The sequence below is a fragment of the Poromitra crassiceps genome (genome assembly GCF_964638095.1).
Source record: "Poromitra crassiceps genome assembly, chromosome: 18".
In the NCBI taxonomy this organism is placed as follows: Eukaryota; Metazoa; Chordata; class Actinopteri; order Beryciformes; family Melamphaidae; genus Poromitra; species Poromitra crassiceps.
The window spans coordinates 26,465,232-26,480,260 of record NC_139636.1 but is presented as its reverse complement, the minus strand read 5'-3'; the positions used below and the strand labels follow the sequence as shown (position 1 = coordinate 26,480,260).

The 15,029-nt window shown below is 42.3% G+C and overlaps 1 protein-coding gene across 1 annotated transcript; it reads right to left on the bottom strand.

The window, feature by feature from the left end:
- Positions 1–2,860: 2,860 nt before the first annotated feature.
- On the bottom strand, positions 2,861–4,441 carry ankrd34c (ankyrin repeat domain 34C; the record flags this gene model as incomplete). The annotated part of the gene is made up of 1 exon (XM_083654382.1): positions 2,861–4,441. One exon carries the CDS (start codon positions 4,439–4,441, stop codon positions 2,861–2,863), a length of 1,581 nt encoding a protein of 526 aa, XP_083510508.1.
- Between the last annotated feature and the right edge of the window lie 10,588 nt (positions 4,442–15,029).

Here is a 15,029-nt window from a genome sequence, read left to right as displayed (position 1 = left end):
TGAGACGGGGTTCTTTTGGCTCCCAAACAGCCTTTCGTTTTGTACCACTTCTGGCTTTATAATTCAGCCAAATTTAGCAATGTTTTGACCTATGAATGGTATGTGTGCACACACACACACACACGCACACACACACACACACACACGCACGCACGCACGCACACGCACACACACACACACACACACACACACACACACACACACACACACACACACAGATGGCCAAAGTTTCAAATGATGAGGTGAATGTATGTGAAGTTATCCCAATTAGAAAGAATCACAGCATTTAGACTGTTCTGAACGAGAGGTCATACACAGGTCTAGGTGAGGTCACAAAAATCCTGATTGCCTGATTGGTCATTGCTCCAGCTCCCTGCACTGTTAAAACCATACCCACCCAACCAATGGGATCCCATGAAACCAGCCTTGAGTGTGTGATGTAACGATTAACTCTACCAGACTTTACAGGCTATACCTTTTTCTTCTTCTTATAAATACACACATTTTAAAACTGTGACAGGTCACACAACTTTACACTATATACATCAAAGCCTTCAGCTACTTCTGCTCTCAATCACAATGTCAAAAATATAAGTGATGCCATGTTTAGTTTTTGAGATATTAACATTTATTTGACACTAGTGTTGCACTCTTTGTCACAGTAGTTTCTGCTGTCAGCTAACGAGTAAACCGCAGCGTTTCAGACCGAGGCTGAACTGAGGGGCTTCATAAAGGGACAGTAGCAGATAAATAAGGACTTTTTTGAACTGTGAATCATGCAAAGCTACTCTAGTAGAGTCCCAGAATAAAATAATGATAAATTATATTAGCACAATAGGCCTTTAATCTTTATTTACCCAGGGGAACCCATTGAGGCCAAGGTATTATGCTGGACATCATTGAACCGATGAAGAGGAGGACAGGGTGAAACCCCCTCCTCTATCCTGAGGTCGTGATTAGAAGTTGCCACCAGTGTTGCCAGATGGTAAATGTTGAATTATCGTACCAGAGGGTAAAAATTATCGTTTTTGGAGGTCAATTATCGTACCCCCTGCCTAATTGGACCAAAAACAAAAAATAAAGACTTATATAACTAAACTAGTTATATAAAAGGATTCTTCGAAATGTCTATAGAGAAAATGAATGGGAAACTCACTTCTGGGGCAAAAGATGTCACATGACTGTTCAGTTCTATAAACAGATTCAGCTTCATTTGCGACTATCACTCATCTTGTTTTCTGCTGTTTCTCTCTGTCACCACACGTGATGGATCACACGCACACATACACACACATCACAACATTCAGTCAGCAGTGGAGCAGTGTGACGAAAATATCCTGTTATTCTGTCTCGTTTTAATTTACAAAGAAAGAAACGGCTCTGATGGGAGGCTCCCATCTCAGGTCGCGACACATGACTACTTGGTCTGGCATGATGATGATGATGATGATGGTGGTGGTGATGATGAGTATCAATGCCAAGTGGCCGGAGGAAGAAGGAATACCCGTTCTAATGAGTGTCTGTGTGGCTACTAACATTATCAGCTGAGCTCTTGGCACACATGCCGAACCAGAGTAACTAGCAGATAAGAGACTCACAAGTGATAGACATTTATTTAGAATATACAACTACATACAAAAATACTATGCATTAAATTGTTTTTTTTCTTAAACAGAAGGAATGCTTCACAGTTAAAGGAACACTCAATCAGCTTTGTGTCATTAAAAAAATCCGTACTATATCCAGACATTCATTTAGTTTGACAGTTTATTGAGAGTTGAATTGAGTTACGTTGTGGACCACTGATGTCATTCATCACTGGTCCACAGCTTAACTCAAAACAAATCTCAAGAACTGTGAAACTAAATTCATGTCTGCAAAACTGTTTACAGTTTTTAGATATACTGCTGAGTTTGTAATGATACAAAGCTGATTGAAAATCGGCGGAGTCCTCCTTTAAGTTACATGGAAGCTGTATGCTGACCAATTTTGATTGCCATTAATGTGAAACGACACTTTAAAAGACAAAAGTATCACCAATGTCTGTTTTGACTAAGGGCTATAATGTCATTTAATATTACTTGAATACATGATATAGAAAATTACATGTGCTTTGAAAGTTTGTAACACTGTTAATAGCAACATCTCACTTTTTACTTTTTATTGTTTTTCCTCCTGGGCAATAAAGTGCTGTTTTACATAACCCATGATTTTACCTGTTTCTTAAGGCATATCGTTCATTCATTCACATCCTGCGTATTCTGAGCCTTCATTAGGTTCCTAATGAAACCAACAATATTGAAACAAAACACATTTTGGTTACATCGTTATGAATGGTCTTGATACACTGAATTTATCATTCTACTCTTTTTTCTCTTTCTTTATCTTGAAGGCACTGTGTACAAATTTGCTACAAACAGTCAAATTTCATCTTACTCAAGCTACATGTTAGACAAGTGCATCATATAGTTCTTATCTAAAATAAGTTACTTATGGTTCTAATTAATTACATATGCACAAGGTGCTACAAGTGGACCCTGTCTGTTCCTACACATGACATTATCGTAAGAGAGTTAGATTAGAGGAAAGTACCATATCTTAGCATTTACATCCAAAAGTGGAATACATTTACACGCATGTTTTAAAAAAAAGTCTAAATCCTTATGTTTGGGGATAACATGGGGAGAAAGTCTATCTATATTGCTCAGTTTCAATATAATTTATATAAATTATACATTATTCAACAACATCTAGAACGGTTTTGTCAGAGTTTACCCAACTGAACCAATGGATCTATTTCCTGACAATGTATAGTGTTAACATTTCTACTTCCACAATCTGTGCTGCATACACACCAACACTAATGTGCCAGCTCTTCAAAATCAGAAAGCTGTTTCATTTGCTCCACTTGCATAGAGTGCCTTCTTACAAGTTTCTTCTTGGACTTGAGGACGCCTCTCTTTGGTGTATTTGGTGCTACTGGAGCTATGGATCTAATGCCTGTGGCCAGAGGTGAAGATGGCTTGCTACTGGCCCCAATGTCAGGAATAGGAGGGTTGGGGTTAACGTTGAGAGGCGGTAGATGTCCAGGCCTGGTGTGGGAGATGTGGTCTAGCAGCAGAGTCCCCGAGCCTCGCCTCTCCAGGAGGCCGGACGCACGCCTGCGTGCTGTGCCGGGAGAGGACGTGCTGGCATTGCTGTCTAGAGATTCTCTAGAACTGGTCAGCAAGGCTAGTGGAGAGGTGTTCAGCTTCCTTCGCTCCACTGTCACCTTAGGAGAGTCTAGCATGGCAGAGTCTGAGTAGAGCTGAGAGTCTGAGTCATAGTGATCGTTCCCCAGACGTCTCCTGTGCACGGTGTCTCTCAGACCGGCTGCCCCGCTGTCCTGCTCTGCGGGGCCCGTGCCGCGCCGTGCCAGGGTCTGGTGCTGGCCCAGAGATCTCTCAAATGATGGTTTGGACGCTGAAGGAACTGAATGCGAGGTTGTCATTTTGCAGGGTTGTTCTCCCACTAGAGGGAATAAACTGTCCTTGCCGTCCACACTGTTCGTTCGAGATAAAGTCGACCTCTTGATCAGAGAGAGTCCGTTCACGCCTGTGACGACCTCATCGTCACAGGCGGTGTTCTTACTCTCCTCGTGCGTGGCGGCGGCAGCCAAGACGGAAGGAGCGATCAGCCCCCAGGGCTCCGACTGCAGCCGCTTCAGCTGAGGCAAACGTGCACGCTTGGGGTTGGTAGGCCGACGTGTCGGAGAGGCGGGCCCATTGCAAAGCTTTGCTGCAGAGCTAGAGGATGTTTTTAACTTTGTCTGGAAACTGAAGACTGTGTTTTGTTGCTCGGCGTGGTTAGGCGTGGGAGACGCACTGATATCAATGTCAGAGGGTGAAGTGCAGTATGCGGGGCAGCATCGCTCGTCTAACTCTGGTGACGGGGGAACATTTAAGTACTGTTTGGTCGTTTTAGTCCCAGACGGTGACTTGTCTGTGGTGATTATGATGACCTCCTTGCCTTTAGCTTTGCATGCATCCAAGAGCAATTTGAGCGTCTCCTTATCGTTGGCGTTGATGCCGTAAACAAGGGCTGAGGCCCCGCTCCTGTCGTCCAGACTGGGGTCGGCTCCGTTAGTCAGCAGGTGAGCCACCACCTCGTGTCCAGCCCGATGGATGCAGGCGTGCATGAGGGCAGTCTTACCTGTTTTGTCCTGTATGTTAGGGTCTGCCTGGTTGTCCAGTAGATATTTGACCAGTTTTGACTTGCTCACACTCTGCTGGTCACTGTGTTTGGACATGCAGGCCACCATGAGAGGCGTCTCCCCGCGCTCGTTGCTCTCGTTGATATATGCACCCCCCTCCAACAGGAGCCTGGTGAGTCTGAGGCGCCGGAGCCACACCGCCTTCAGGAGCGAGTTTCCATCTGTCCGCAGCTCCAGTATATCTGCCATCTCCCAAATCACCGATCTCTCCCTCAGTGTCGGAAGGTTACAGCGCACAGCCCTTTGAACAAATCATTGAAGCAGTTCAAGTTACATTGCAAAAAGGAATAGAATTGTTTGTTCCTCAAAACATTTGCTTACTGATGATTCACCACAAAGTCCTCACTACCAGTAGGTGGCAGCCTGTGTCCAGTTCAAATGTTAACAATTAACAATAGAATGTAAAAGTTGTCATTATAAAATAAAAAAAAGAGATAGGCCATTTAAATCTTACTATAGTAAAACAGTCGAAGTTATGCAAACTATTAATAGCACTACACAATATAGAAATGATCAAACAAATCATACCACATAGATAAAACAACACAACAACACAGGTGATGAATAATCAGATATGATGTTTGGACATTAAATTTAACGTCTATATCTGTGCTCAGACCGCCCCCCCCACCACCACCATAATTATGGCAGGGACTAGGGAAAGTGTATACCACAACCTTTAAATGAACCAAAGCACCAGCCTTATCTAATCTTTCCTTACAACATTATTAAACTTGTCCAATTATTAAATCAATATCATTAATGCACACATATTCAATTAAATTTAATGTCGTTATCAGCTGCTTCCTTCGTCGCGCTTTGCAGGAGGCTGGTACACGATATTAATATAATCTCATGTAGCCTAAAAGCAACACCATGTGCATGGTCAATGTTTGATATTGTATATTGTGAAATTCTATTTATCTTGCTGCTAGAATTAGACGACCACCAGCTCCTATTTGCAATGAGCGCGTCTCTCTCAAGTTCTCCAAAATCAGCACCACGGACAGCGACTCTCTTAGCGCTTCGGTGTATCGCCTGTCGAAACAGCTGGACATTCTTTTTCACTAGCCTATATTAAGTTAAATCCTGAAATCAAGTATAACATTAACGATCAGTGACTTGGACATATTCTAGTACCTACAGCAACTTCTGTGTCTCCTAAAGCGTCTTACCTGATCGGCGGGCAGGTTATCCATGTTCAAAGTAACATTACCCAACGCTTTGTCATGAAAGAGGGGGGTGGAACACGATCATTAATGTTTCAAAGCAGAAACTTTGGTGCAGTTCTTCTCAATATCCCCGTGTTTTCGGTCGTAACTGTTCCAAACGACATGTCCTAGTTCAGGTTACAGGGTACGTAGCTCTCTGGCACCATAGCGCATGAGCTCTGTGGCTTTTGTTATGGAGGCACATACTACATCAGTCCAATAGGCAGCATTCCTTTCACTGCGCACTCAAGAATCACAACCTGGAGACGCTGCGGTTATAAATAACTGACTTTTTTTGCTTGTTGAATGAAACGTGTATTCTCCTGACGTCAGAGTCGACCAAAATAAATTGATTGCGTCTGGTGAAAACCTCTGTCCTATTCTTCATGTCTGCAGGAGACAAACAAAACGAGTGTTACCTCCCAAAGAAATGTAAATGATCTCCGTTTGTGTGTGTGTGTGTGTGTGTGTGTGTGTGTGTGTGTGTGTGTGTGTGTGTGTGTGTGTGTGTGTGTGTGTGTGTGTGTGTGTGTGTGTGTGTGTGTGTGTTTTAAGGACAATGTGTCATCAAAGCAGTGATGGGCCCAGTTACAGATGCTATTATGATGTCATTCAATTAATATTAATTGCCATTACTCTTTAGTGTCCCCCCATATAATGTGTCTCTGCTCCAAATGGCTGTTACCTCAGTATGCAGTCTGAAATATCAATATCGGTTGTTAAATTGAATAACAGAACAGCTGGAGAAAGCCTGAACATCCAGTCTTCATGTGTAACCATAATGAAAGGGCAACATAAGACAATTCAGATTTACAATTTGAGAAAGGAATTTGTTCAGGATCAGACTAGAATCCTTTACTGAACATGTTTAACAATCCTAAAGAGCTTCCTTACCCATGCAAAATCAGAAATCACAGTTTCCAATCATCAGTTTTCTCTGATCATTCTGTAATTATTAATCAATTATATCTGGGCTTATGCACCAGTGCCACAAGCTACAAATCACCAAATGCAACAACTTTGATTGGCAGGTTCCACTGTTGAACACATTAAGTGAGACGGGAAAATATCAGGAAATCATACCTAAATGCTTACTGCACAATTAAAGAGGCCAAAAACTTGTACCAGCCATCACATAGCCATAGAGCCTAATAGGGACATTTCTATTTTTAGGTTGCTATGAGACAGCAGAGAAGCCGTTTCTAATGAGAACAGTGATGTTCTCAGCCCTGCAAGGAACAGGTAATCAGAAACATCACATTCCTTAAGCAGCTGGGAGGGCTCTTATGGCATTTGCCCAAATACGTTTTGACTGTGTTTTTCATTTGCACAAGTAACCCACCAGCGCATTAAATCATTAGTCTTCTGACCCCGGCTCGGTTCCCCTGAGACTGTGACTAATCACTTTATTACCCATCCAAACATCTCATTTGATGTCTCAGGACTCCAGTCGTCAATGCTGCCTGTGATTTCTCACCTGTGATTGCCTCTCAGGCTCCAGGGACGTGTTGTTTACAAGGCACATGGAGATGGTGGCTTATAAAACAGCACATATACACAGTCACCTCCTCACGAGAATGTGTCCCTGCCTTGAGAGTGAACGTGATTGATATGAAAAATGCTACGTCTCATGCGTAAAGATGATCTGATCAAAGCGAATCCACGCTTAATGCTTGAGTTAAACAATTTTTTATATAGGCAAAAAGCTTACCATTTAAACGAGTGCAGCCCTTATTGTAAGTGTTGTCCAGCAACGAGCGGTGGGTGTATAGAAGGAAGCTATGAGATATGCATTTTTCCAAATCCATAGTTTTGATGTGGAACAAATAGGCCTACCAGTGTGGCCAGTTTTATTGGGAGAGCATGGAACGTATTACTTGTATGTCTTTGTTTGTTTGTTTGTTTGGAGGGATGAACTCTTGTCTTGTCTTGTAAGCCCATATGAGCTGGGCACCTTGTGGTGCACGACACATAAATAAATCATCTATCTATCTATCTATCTATCTATCTATCTATCTATCTATCTATCTATCTATCTATCTATCTATCTATCTATCTATCTATCTATCTATCTATCTACCAGAGACTACAAAGGGCAACAATTAAAATTAAAGTATACAATGCATAACAATATTTTATGTGTGTTCTAGATTGGTATTAACCTTTATCATTTAGGAACAATGTGTCCCTTCCCAGAGGGAGATATGGCCCAGGGAGCAACGTGAAGGCCAAAGCCACATCCCCATGGCTCACTGCTTTAGACACGTTCATTAGCAGGGGAAGCACAAGGACGTCAGCACTCCTCATACAGCGTGATCTTTGCCCCAGCGATGCTGTCGTCTGCGCTATATTAAAGGGGAAATAAATAATTAAAGCAGAAGAGAGTAAGCGCTGTCACCCATGGGAGCAGTTTCCATTTTCAGATATCTTACATTGCACCTGCTGCGCTCCCTCCTTCTAAATATAATGTCTTCTTCCTCCCTCTGCATTGTGAGGTTTTACTCAACAGACTAAAGTAGCACTGGGCCTAATTATTTATGGATCCTCACAATACGAAAATGTAAAAGTAACTTAAAGAATAGTTATCAAATCAGGCAATTCTATCACAATTATGTCTCCTTAAGCAGTCCAGGAAATATGTTATCCAGCCTCAATGCCAACTAATGCCAAGCTTTCAAGAGAAGAAGCTGGATGGAAAATGGAAATTTGAGGAAAATTTTAAATGGAAATTGAAAGTTAGATGAAAACCTGAACCATTTGAAACCTGGAATTGGTTATCATTGTGGCAGAGCCTGAATTGCCAGCCATGTCTACTTTTGAAATCTCTTCTTAGTGATTGAGTGTCTGGCCTCACTCTCAGTGGATAGAGTGAAATTCTACAATGGCTACACCAGCAACCTTTTACAAACATTAGCTCAGGCAAACCTATGGCCTTTTCACACTGTTTGTTGAATGGCTAAATTTGTCTGATTGCACTTTCAGGGGCGTCATGCAAGCCAACAATCTGAGAATTTTTCCAACCCCCCAAATCTGGCTTCCAACCCCCCCCCCCCCAAAAAAAAATTGGGGGGTTGGAAGCCAGATTTAGAGGAATATCTCGTTTTAAATTAACAGACTGAGCAGGTGTAACCATAAGGCTATTTTCCAAACAGCCTCCTGGAAAGATCCATTATCAACAGAAAGTAACTACTACAGTACAACTAAGTACATTGCCACTGCCCAGGCTCAATGGACTTGACAAAAAAGGGAGACCACACGTTTCAAAGCAATGTAACACAATGTTTATTTTGGCTGGTATTGCCTTTTTAGAAGGTAGAAATATTTTCTCTTCCATTAGTCTCATCTAGTGGCCTCTAGAGCAGGGGTTCCCAACCTTTTTTGTGCCAAGGACCGGTAGATACATGGAAAAAAAAGTCGCGGACCGGATGTCAATTTGAATGGTTTTAGTTATATATATATTTACTCACCAGGTGGCGACAAAGGGTAAATAACAGCCTTTTGTGTTGTACTGTATGTAGCCTATACATTATTTATGTTTTTGTTTTAACTACAAACATAAATAAACGTCAACTTGAAACTATGTTTCAACTACCATACACAGCCTATAATATTATAAAAAAAATCCCTCAAAAATCTGAGGGGGCAATTTACAATGGGCATGATGCTTCTGTTTGTATGAATAACAAGAATCGGATTGTAGGCTACCTTTCAGTGAAATAATGCATAATATCAACCTGTTAGAGCCTGATTGCGGGAGCCACATATCTTCTTATTTTCAAAGTATGAAAGAATGAAGGTTGAAAATTGCATTTTGTTGGCAAATTTTGTAATTAGGCTATGCTGATGGGGTAACAATTTGCACAATAAGGGTTAACTATACCCCTTATTGTAAAGTGTAACCTTTTATGGTACACAGTTGAGATGAGAAAACTGTCTGTATACATTTTCATTCAGCTCAGGCACACCACTGCTCTCATATAAAACATAGGAACCGCTCTGCTCAAATCAATCTGCTTATCTGCTGCTGTTGTAAGGATGTATAAGACAGACAGTGGATACACTAAGTCTAAACGAGCTGTTTTTTTTTTTGTTTTTTTTTGCTATTAGTGAGGGGAATTCTCTTTTCATCCTGCTCATCCTCTCCCTCTTGACAACTCGCATTTACATCTGGATGTAGAGAAGTCGATCCTTCCAGAGCATATACTCTGTTATTGTGCTGTTGTTTGTGTTTGTTCCCCTGGGCTAGTTGCCTCTTTAAAAAGTGAGTCTGACATTCTCATGGCATTTGGTGTCTCTGCGATTGTATCAAGCGAACGTGTGGGCTGTGACAGCGATGAACTGGCACGAACCCTGTTGCAGCTTTGCACCGGACTGCTTGATGCATCCCTCTCACCTCGGCACATGTAGGAAACGCTTCCCATCAGTGCTGCTTCAAACCCTGTCACCCATCACACATGTTGGCCTGGCCATGAATTCCCTCAACTCCACTCATGATGTATGTCCCCGTGAAGTATAACAACATTTTCAGTTGCTGTGATGGGTTCATATTATGAAGTGCTACTTTCTCATACGTTCTCATACGCCTTCTCCTTTACCACTCTACATCTCACAGAGCAAACCAACACCATGCCCTTCTGCCAAGCGCTAATTGAGTACAGCATTATTCAAGAGCATTTATACAGCCAACAATTTTGCTGGGTGATTATTGTCTGTGGCGGCCGTATCCTAGGAGATTGGTGAATATCTAATGAGGAGTCTGTTACTCATTTTGCAGAGTGGGCCCTTTGATGTCCTCTGTGTTGAATTTTCAGTTGGACTGTATAGTTCAACATCGTCCTAATGAAGCAGGGAGCTTCAGAAATGGTTGCTTATCAACTCCACACTCTGGTTATTGGGATGTGTTGTGGAGCCTTTAATTGGATATTGGAAGAGGCAGAATCTTAATGGCCTGTCGGTAATCAAACAGTCAAGATGTATCCACAGATGACAGCATTGTTAAAATCATTAAAGATTTGACTATCATTACCCAACCTGAACACAAGCGTGTTCCCATGCAAGGCACTTCTTGTGATTACATCTCCACCTCCTAGTCAACAGGGCCGTGAGTTTACACCATTTCCTCTTTTGTCGCCTCAGAGATTCGGAAGCTCTATAGTTGCCTTACTAGCCACAGAAGTCATTAGTGGCAAAATAGATGTTTTGGTAAGAGCTGTCACAGCCCTGTTCACACCAGCAAATAAAAAGCTTTCCAATGTGTCTGCACCCAACGCGTGGACGTGGAGTCAATCCATGGATTCCGAGAATTTCTCTCCCTGCGATCAAATAAGTTTTCTACTTACAGTAAGCTCTGTCCTCAGAGAAAATACACATATCTCTACTCATCTATCAGTCTATCTATATCTGGATATAGATAGATAGATAGATAGATAGATAGATAGATAGATAGATAGATAGATAGATAGATAGATAGTTAGATATAGATAGATAGATAGATAGATAGATAGATAGATAGATAGATAGATAGATAGATAGATAGATAGATAGATAGATAGATAGATAGATAGATAGTTAGTTAGTTAGTTAGTATGAACCATCATTTTATAAACATTTGGATTATGGCCTTTTAAGCAATATCCCCCCAAAAAGTGAGATATATTTAGATTTGACCTGAAATAAAACACAGCTTGAGTGGTGTTTTTGCTTTAAAGCAAAAGTTTTTGCTTGAGAGCTGTATCTGTCAGAAGTTCTGCTATGGATATGTGGTCAGATCAGGGTGAATCAGTGGTGGTGTTCTGACAGTGAGTGGGAGAGCTGGCGGTTGGGTTCACACCCCTCAGACTGTGATACGTGGTCAGATCAGTGTGGATGAGGGGTTGTGTTCTGACAAGAGCTGGCGGTTGGGTTCACACCCGTCAGACTGCGATACGTGGTCAGATCAGTGTGGATGAGTGGTTATGTTCTGACAGCGAGTTGGAGAGCTGGCGGTTGGGTTCACACCCGTCAGACTGCGATACGTGGTCAGATCAGTGTGGATGAGTGGTGGTGTTCTGACAGGGAGTTGGAGAGCTGGCGGTTGGGTTCACACCCGTCAGACTGCGATACGTGGTCAGATCAGTGTGGATGAGTGGTGGTGTTCTGACAGGGAGTTGGAGAGCTGGCGGTTGGGTTCACACCCCTCAGACTGTGACGTCTTTGACACCACGAGACACTCTGACCGTAATGCCCCTCCTCTGCAGCACGAGGTGGGAAACAAGTCTTTTCCTGTATCTGTTGTTGTCGGTGACGTCAAATCGCTCCTGTGGTGATCTATCTTCAAGGGCATCAGGGCTCATCTGCACAATCAGACATGACAGGATGGAGCAGGCCGGCCTCGACACATGAGTCCCTCTCCAGCTAACAGAACTAACAATAGACCCTAAGCTTCATAGATCGCTGCAAGGCAAGATCTCTGTCACCTGTTCATTTATGATTGAATCATGCTCCACTGGCTGGCTACAGCCATGATCATTCAGCCAATCAATCAATCCTAATATCAACCTATACAGATTGCTTTTATATATCTTCTCAAAGATTTGAGGTAGGTGTTTAATCAGTTGCACAATTCTGCTCCTACAATAAAAGGTTAGTGAATGGAGCGTTTGTGAGGAGAGAGCTGTATAGTTCTTTAGGTTTCTGATGTAGGAGGAGAATGTGACAAGTGGAAGACAGCAAGTAGAGAAAGCAGCTGGGTCTAATCAGCCGTGTTAGGGGCTGGGCAGTGCAGCGTGTTAGGGGCTGGGCAGTGCTGGCAGCAGGGGCGTATGTATCGATGAGTGTGACAATTGAAATAATACAAATAAACATTCTTATAAAGGCCAAATGCTCAATTTAATTATAAATAAAACAATATCCATATTGCAAAACACAAACAGGCAATGTATATTTTTAAGAACAAAGAAAATACTAATAACTGTATGTTTTCCACAGGATTTGGAGAGATGTAAGAAAAATGTGTAAATTTTAAACTAAAATGCATGAATCTGGTTCACTTTGAGAACCAATTTAAGAGGCTAGATCAGGGGTGGGCAATTATTTTTCATGGGGGGCCACATGAAACCCAGACTGTTGCCGGGGACCGAACAAATATTGTCATGCCGTAATCCAGGAACTTTGATGATAGAGAGGACCACAAAAAAACTCCTCGCCACCAGAGGGCCAGATTTTGCTGAGGGTTGGGGGCCGAACGGCGCTGGAAAAATTTTGGGCATTTGAAGTCAGGTTTAGAGGAATAACTCATTTTAAATGAACAGTTGTGATGTCATTATTCAGTCTTAAACACCAATATTTGATCCTTTTCTCATTCACTCCTATGTCACCACTTGCTCTCCCTGCAGGGCTTGAAATTAGCTTTTTTGGCCACCTGCCAATATGGCTGCTAGAAGTTACCAGCCAATTAGAATTTCCACTAGCCAAAATGATTTTCTTGAAATAAACCAGAATATGAGTGTGTTAATTTAAGCATAAGTATCAGTAAGTGGCCCGGGATTCTCAAAGCCTGTGTTGAGGGTCACACGAACAAAAATGCACTCTTGAAGCTAAATAAATCCAAATCCAACAAGTTAATTATTTACATTTTTTACTTCAATGTAGAACAGTCATTTCTTACACATGAGATTACTTTTAGCCTTTTAGTCATAAAGATTATTGAAAGATATTCCATATTCCAGACTGAAATGTTATAACAGAAGTGGAGTATTGGCGAGAATGACATGAACATTTGGACACTTATTCAGCGGGTTGTATGTTGCGTTCAGGTGCACTGTATAAAATAAAATAAAAATTAGGGCCCCTGTCAGTCAAGGGCCCTTGGAATCGTCCACAGTTTCCTATAGAATACTACGGCCCTGGCTGGCAGGTACCAGAGGACAAATAAAAGTCAGTAATTATTGCTCATGCGATAAGAAAGGGGTCGTGGGGACCAGACAATGAGAGCCATCACACTGAGTGCATTACAACTCCATGGAGGTGATAGACACTCATACACAGCCTCTGGTTTGGAGCTATTCACATCCAGTGTGGAGGCTGGAGATACCAAAGGTTCTATGACAGTTCAATCAGGAGACTTGATGAATAAACAATGATTTTATTATAATGATGATGAATGATCTTTACAGAATATTATGATGAGAAAAGTTAGTTAGTCTTTGGAGCTTGACACCACAGGGAGATATCGAGATCGAGCTGGGTCAGCTCGAAACCGCACAGCCATTTATACCCCCCTGTGGAGTCAGGATACTGGTGCTGGTGTAACCTCTCTTGATGACTGATGGATCAAGGAACTTGGCGGAGATGGGGAGGTGGTGGGTGTGCACCAGCAAGCAGGGTTTAGAGAGACTGAATGAGACACAAGAAAGCATATTTATGCACACAGCAACCTGTGATAGGCTGCCTAAGGGGAGTGCCACAATGTGATAGGCTAGCAGTGCAGGTGAGCAAAGGTGTTTGAGGTGATGTGCTGCTATGCTATTGGCTTATGGGAAACTAGGAGGCAACCACTGATTATTCAATTATCACCAGGAAGCTGACAGGTTAACAGGTGAGCAAGCAGGAGTAGTGCAGTGACTGTGGAACCGGTAAGGATCAGGATCAAGATCGTCCTGTCTGAACCTACGTTAAAACTCCATTTGACAAATGTCCAGATTAATGGTACAAAATCACAAAATTCAGTCAACCATACTCTTCCCACTGAGCAAACATTGATCCAGAATTGACCTATTTGAAAATTGCCTCCTCTGTGAGATGTCTTCACATTTTTCCTTTTTTTTTTACACCACTTGTGTATTAGACCACAAGTTATGTTGTTGTCTGCCTTAATCAGTGTATTCTCTCTCTCTCTCTCTCTCTCTCTCTCTCTCTCTCCCCTCTCTCTCTCTGTCTCTCTACCAGAATGATCCAAATGACATGATTGGCTGAGCTGTGTTTGTGCCCTGCTGTTTACGTAAGCAGGAGGACTCGGGTCTCAGAGATTCCAAACAGAGTGATGGCTCTCTCTGCTTGGGCCACAGCGAGCGCTCCCATGATTTAATCCCTGTCCTGTCTGATCCTGATAAATACAAGCAGGACGATAACGCACCACCCCAGCTTATTTGACTGCTGGCTTGTTAGAGTCGGGAATAATCCTCAGTGTGAGGATAGTAGGCGTAGTAAAAAATAAAATAAATAAAAAAATAAATACACAGTTCTCGGTTAATAAGAGTAAAAGGAAATGCATCCAGATTGTGGGTTCCTCTGAGTTCCCAGTGTGCTCACAAGGCTCGGGGATTGAGATCCCTGCAGGTGTTCCCCTGGGCCAGAAGCTCTCATACCTGAGCGAGCAGATCGGGGTAAGAAGCAGTTATCTCTGCCTCACAGCACTCCACATCCCAGAGGGAGCTCCCCTCTCTGAAGAGACACGAGCCTGGGATTCGATCACACCAACGCTATAACCATTTACTCTGTCTTTACAATGACCTTAACTGCCATATAATCAAACGACACCACACAAAATGTAATTCATTGTTAGCAACTACAAAAAGTTTTTTTTTTGG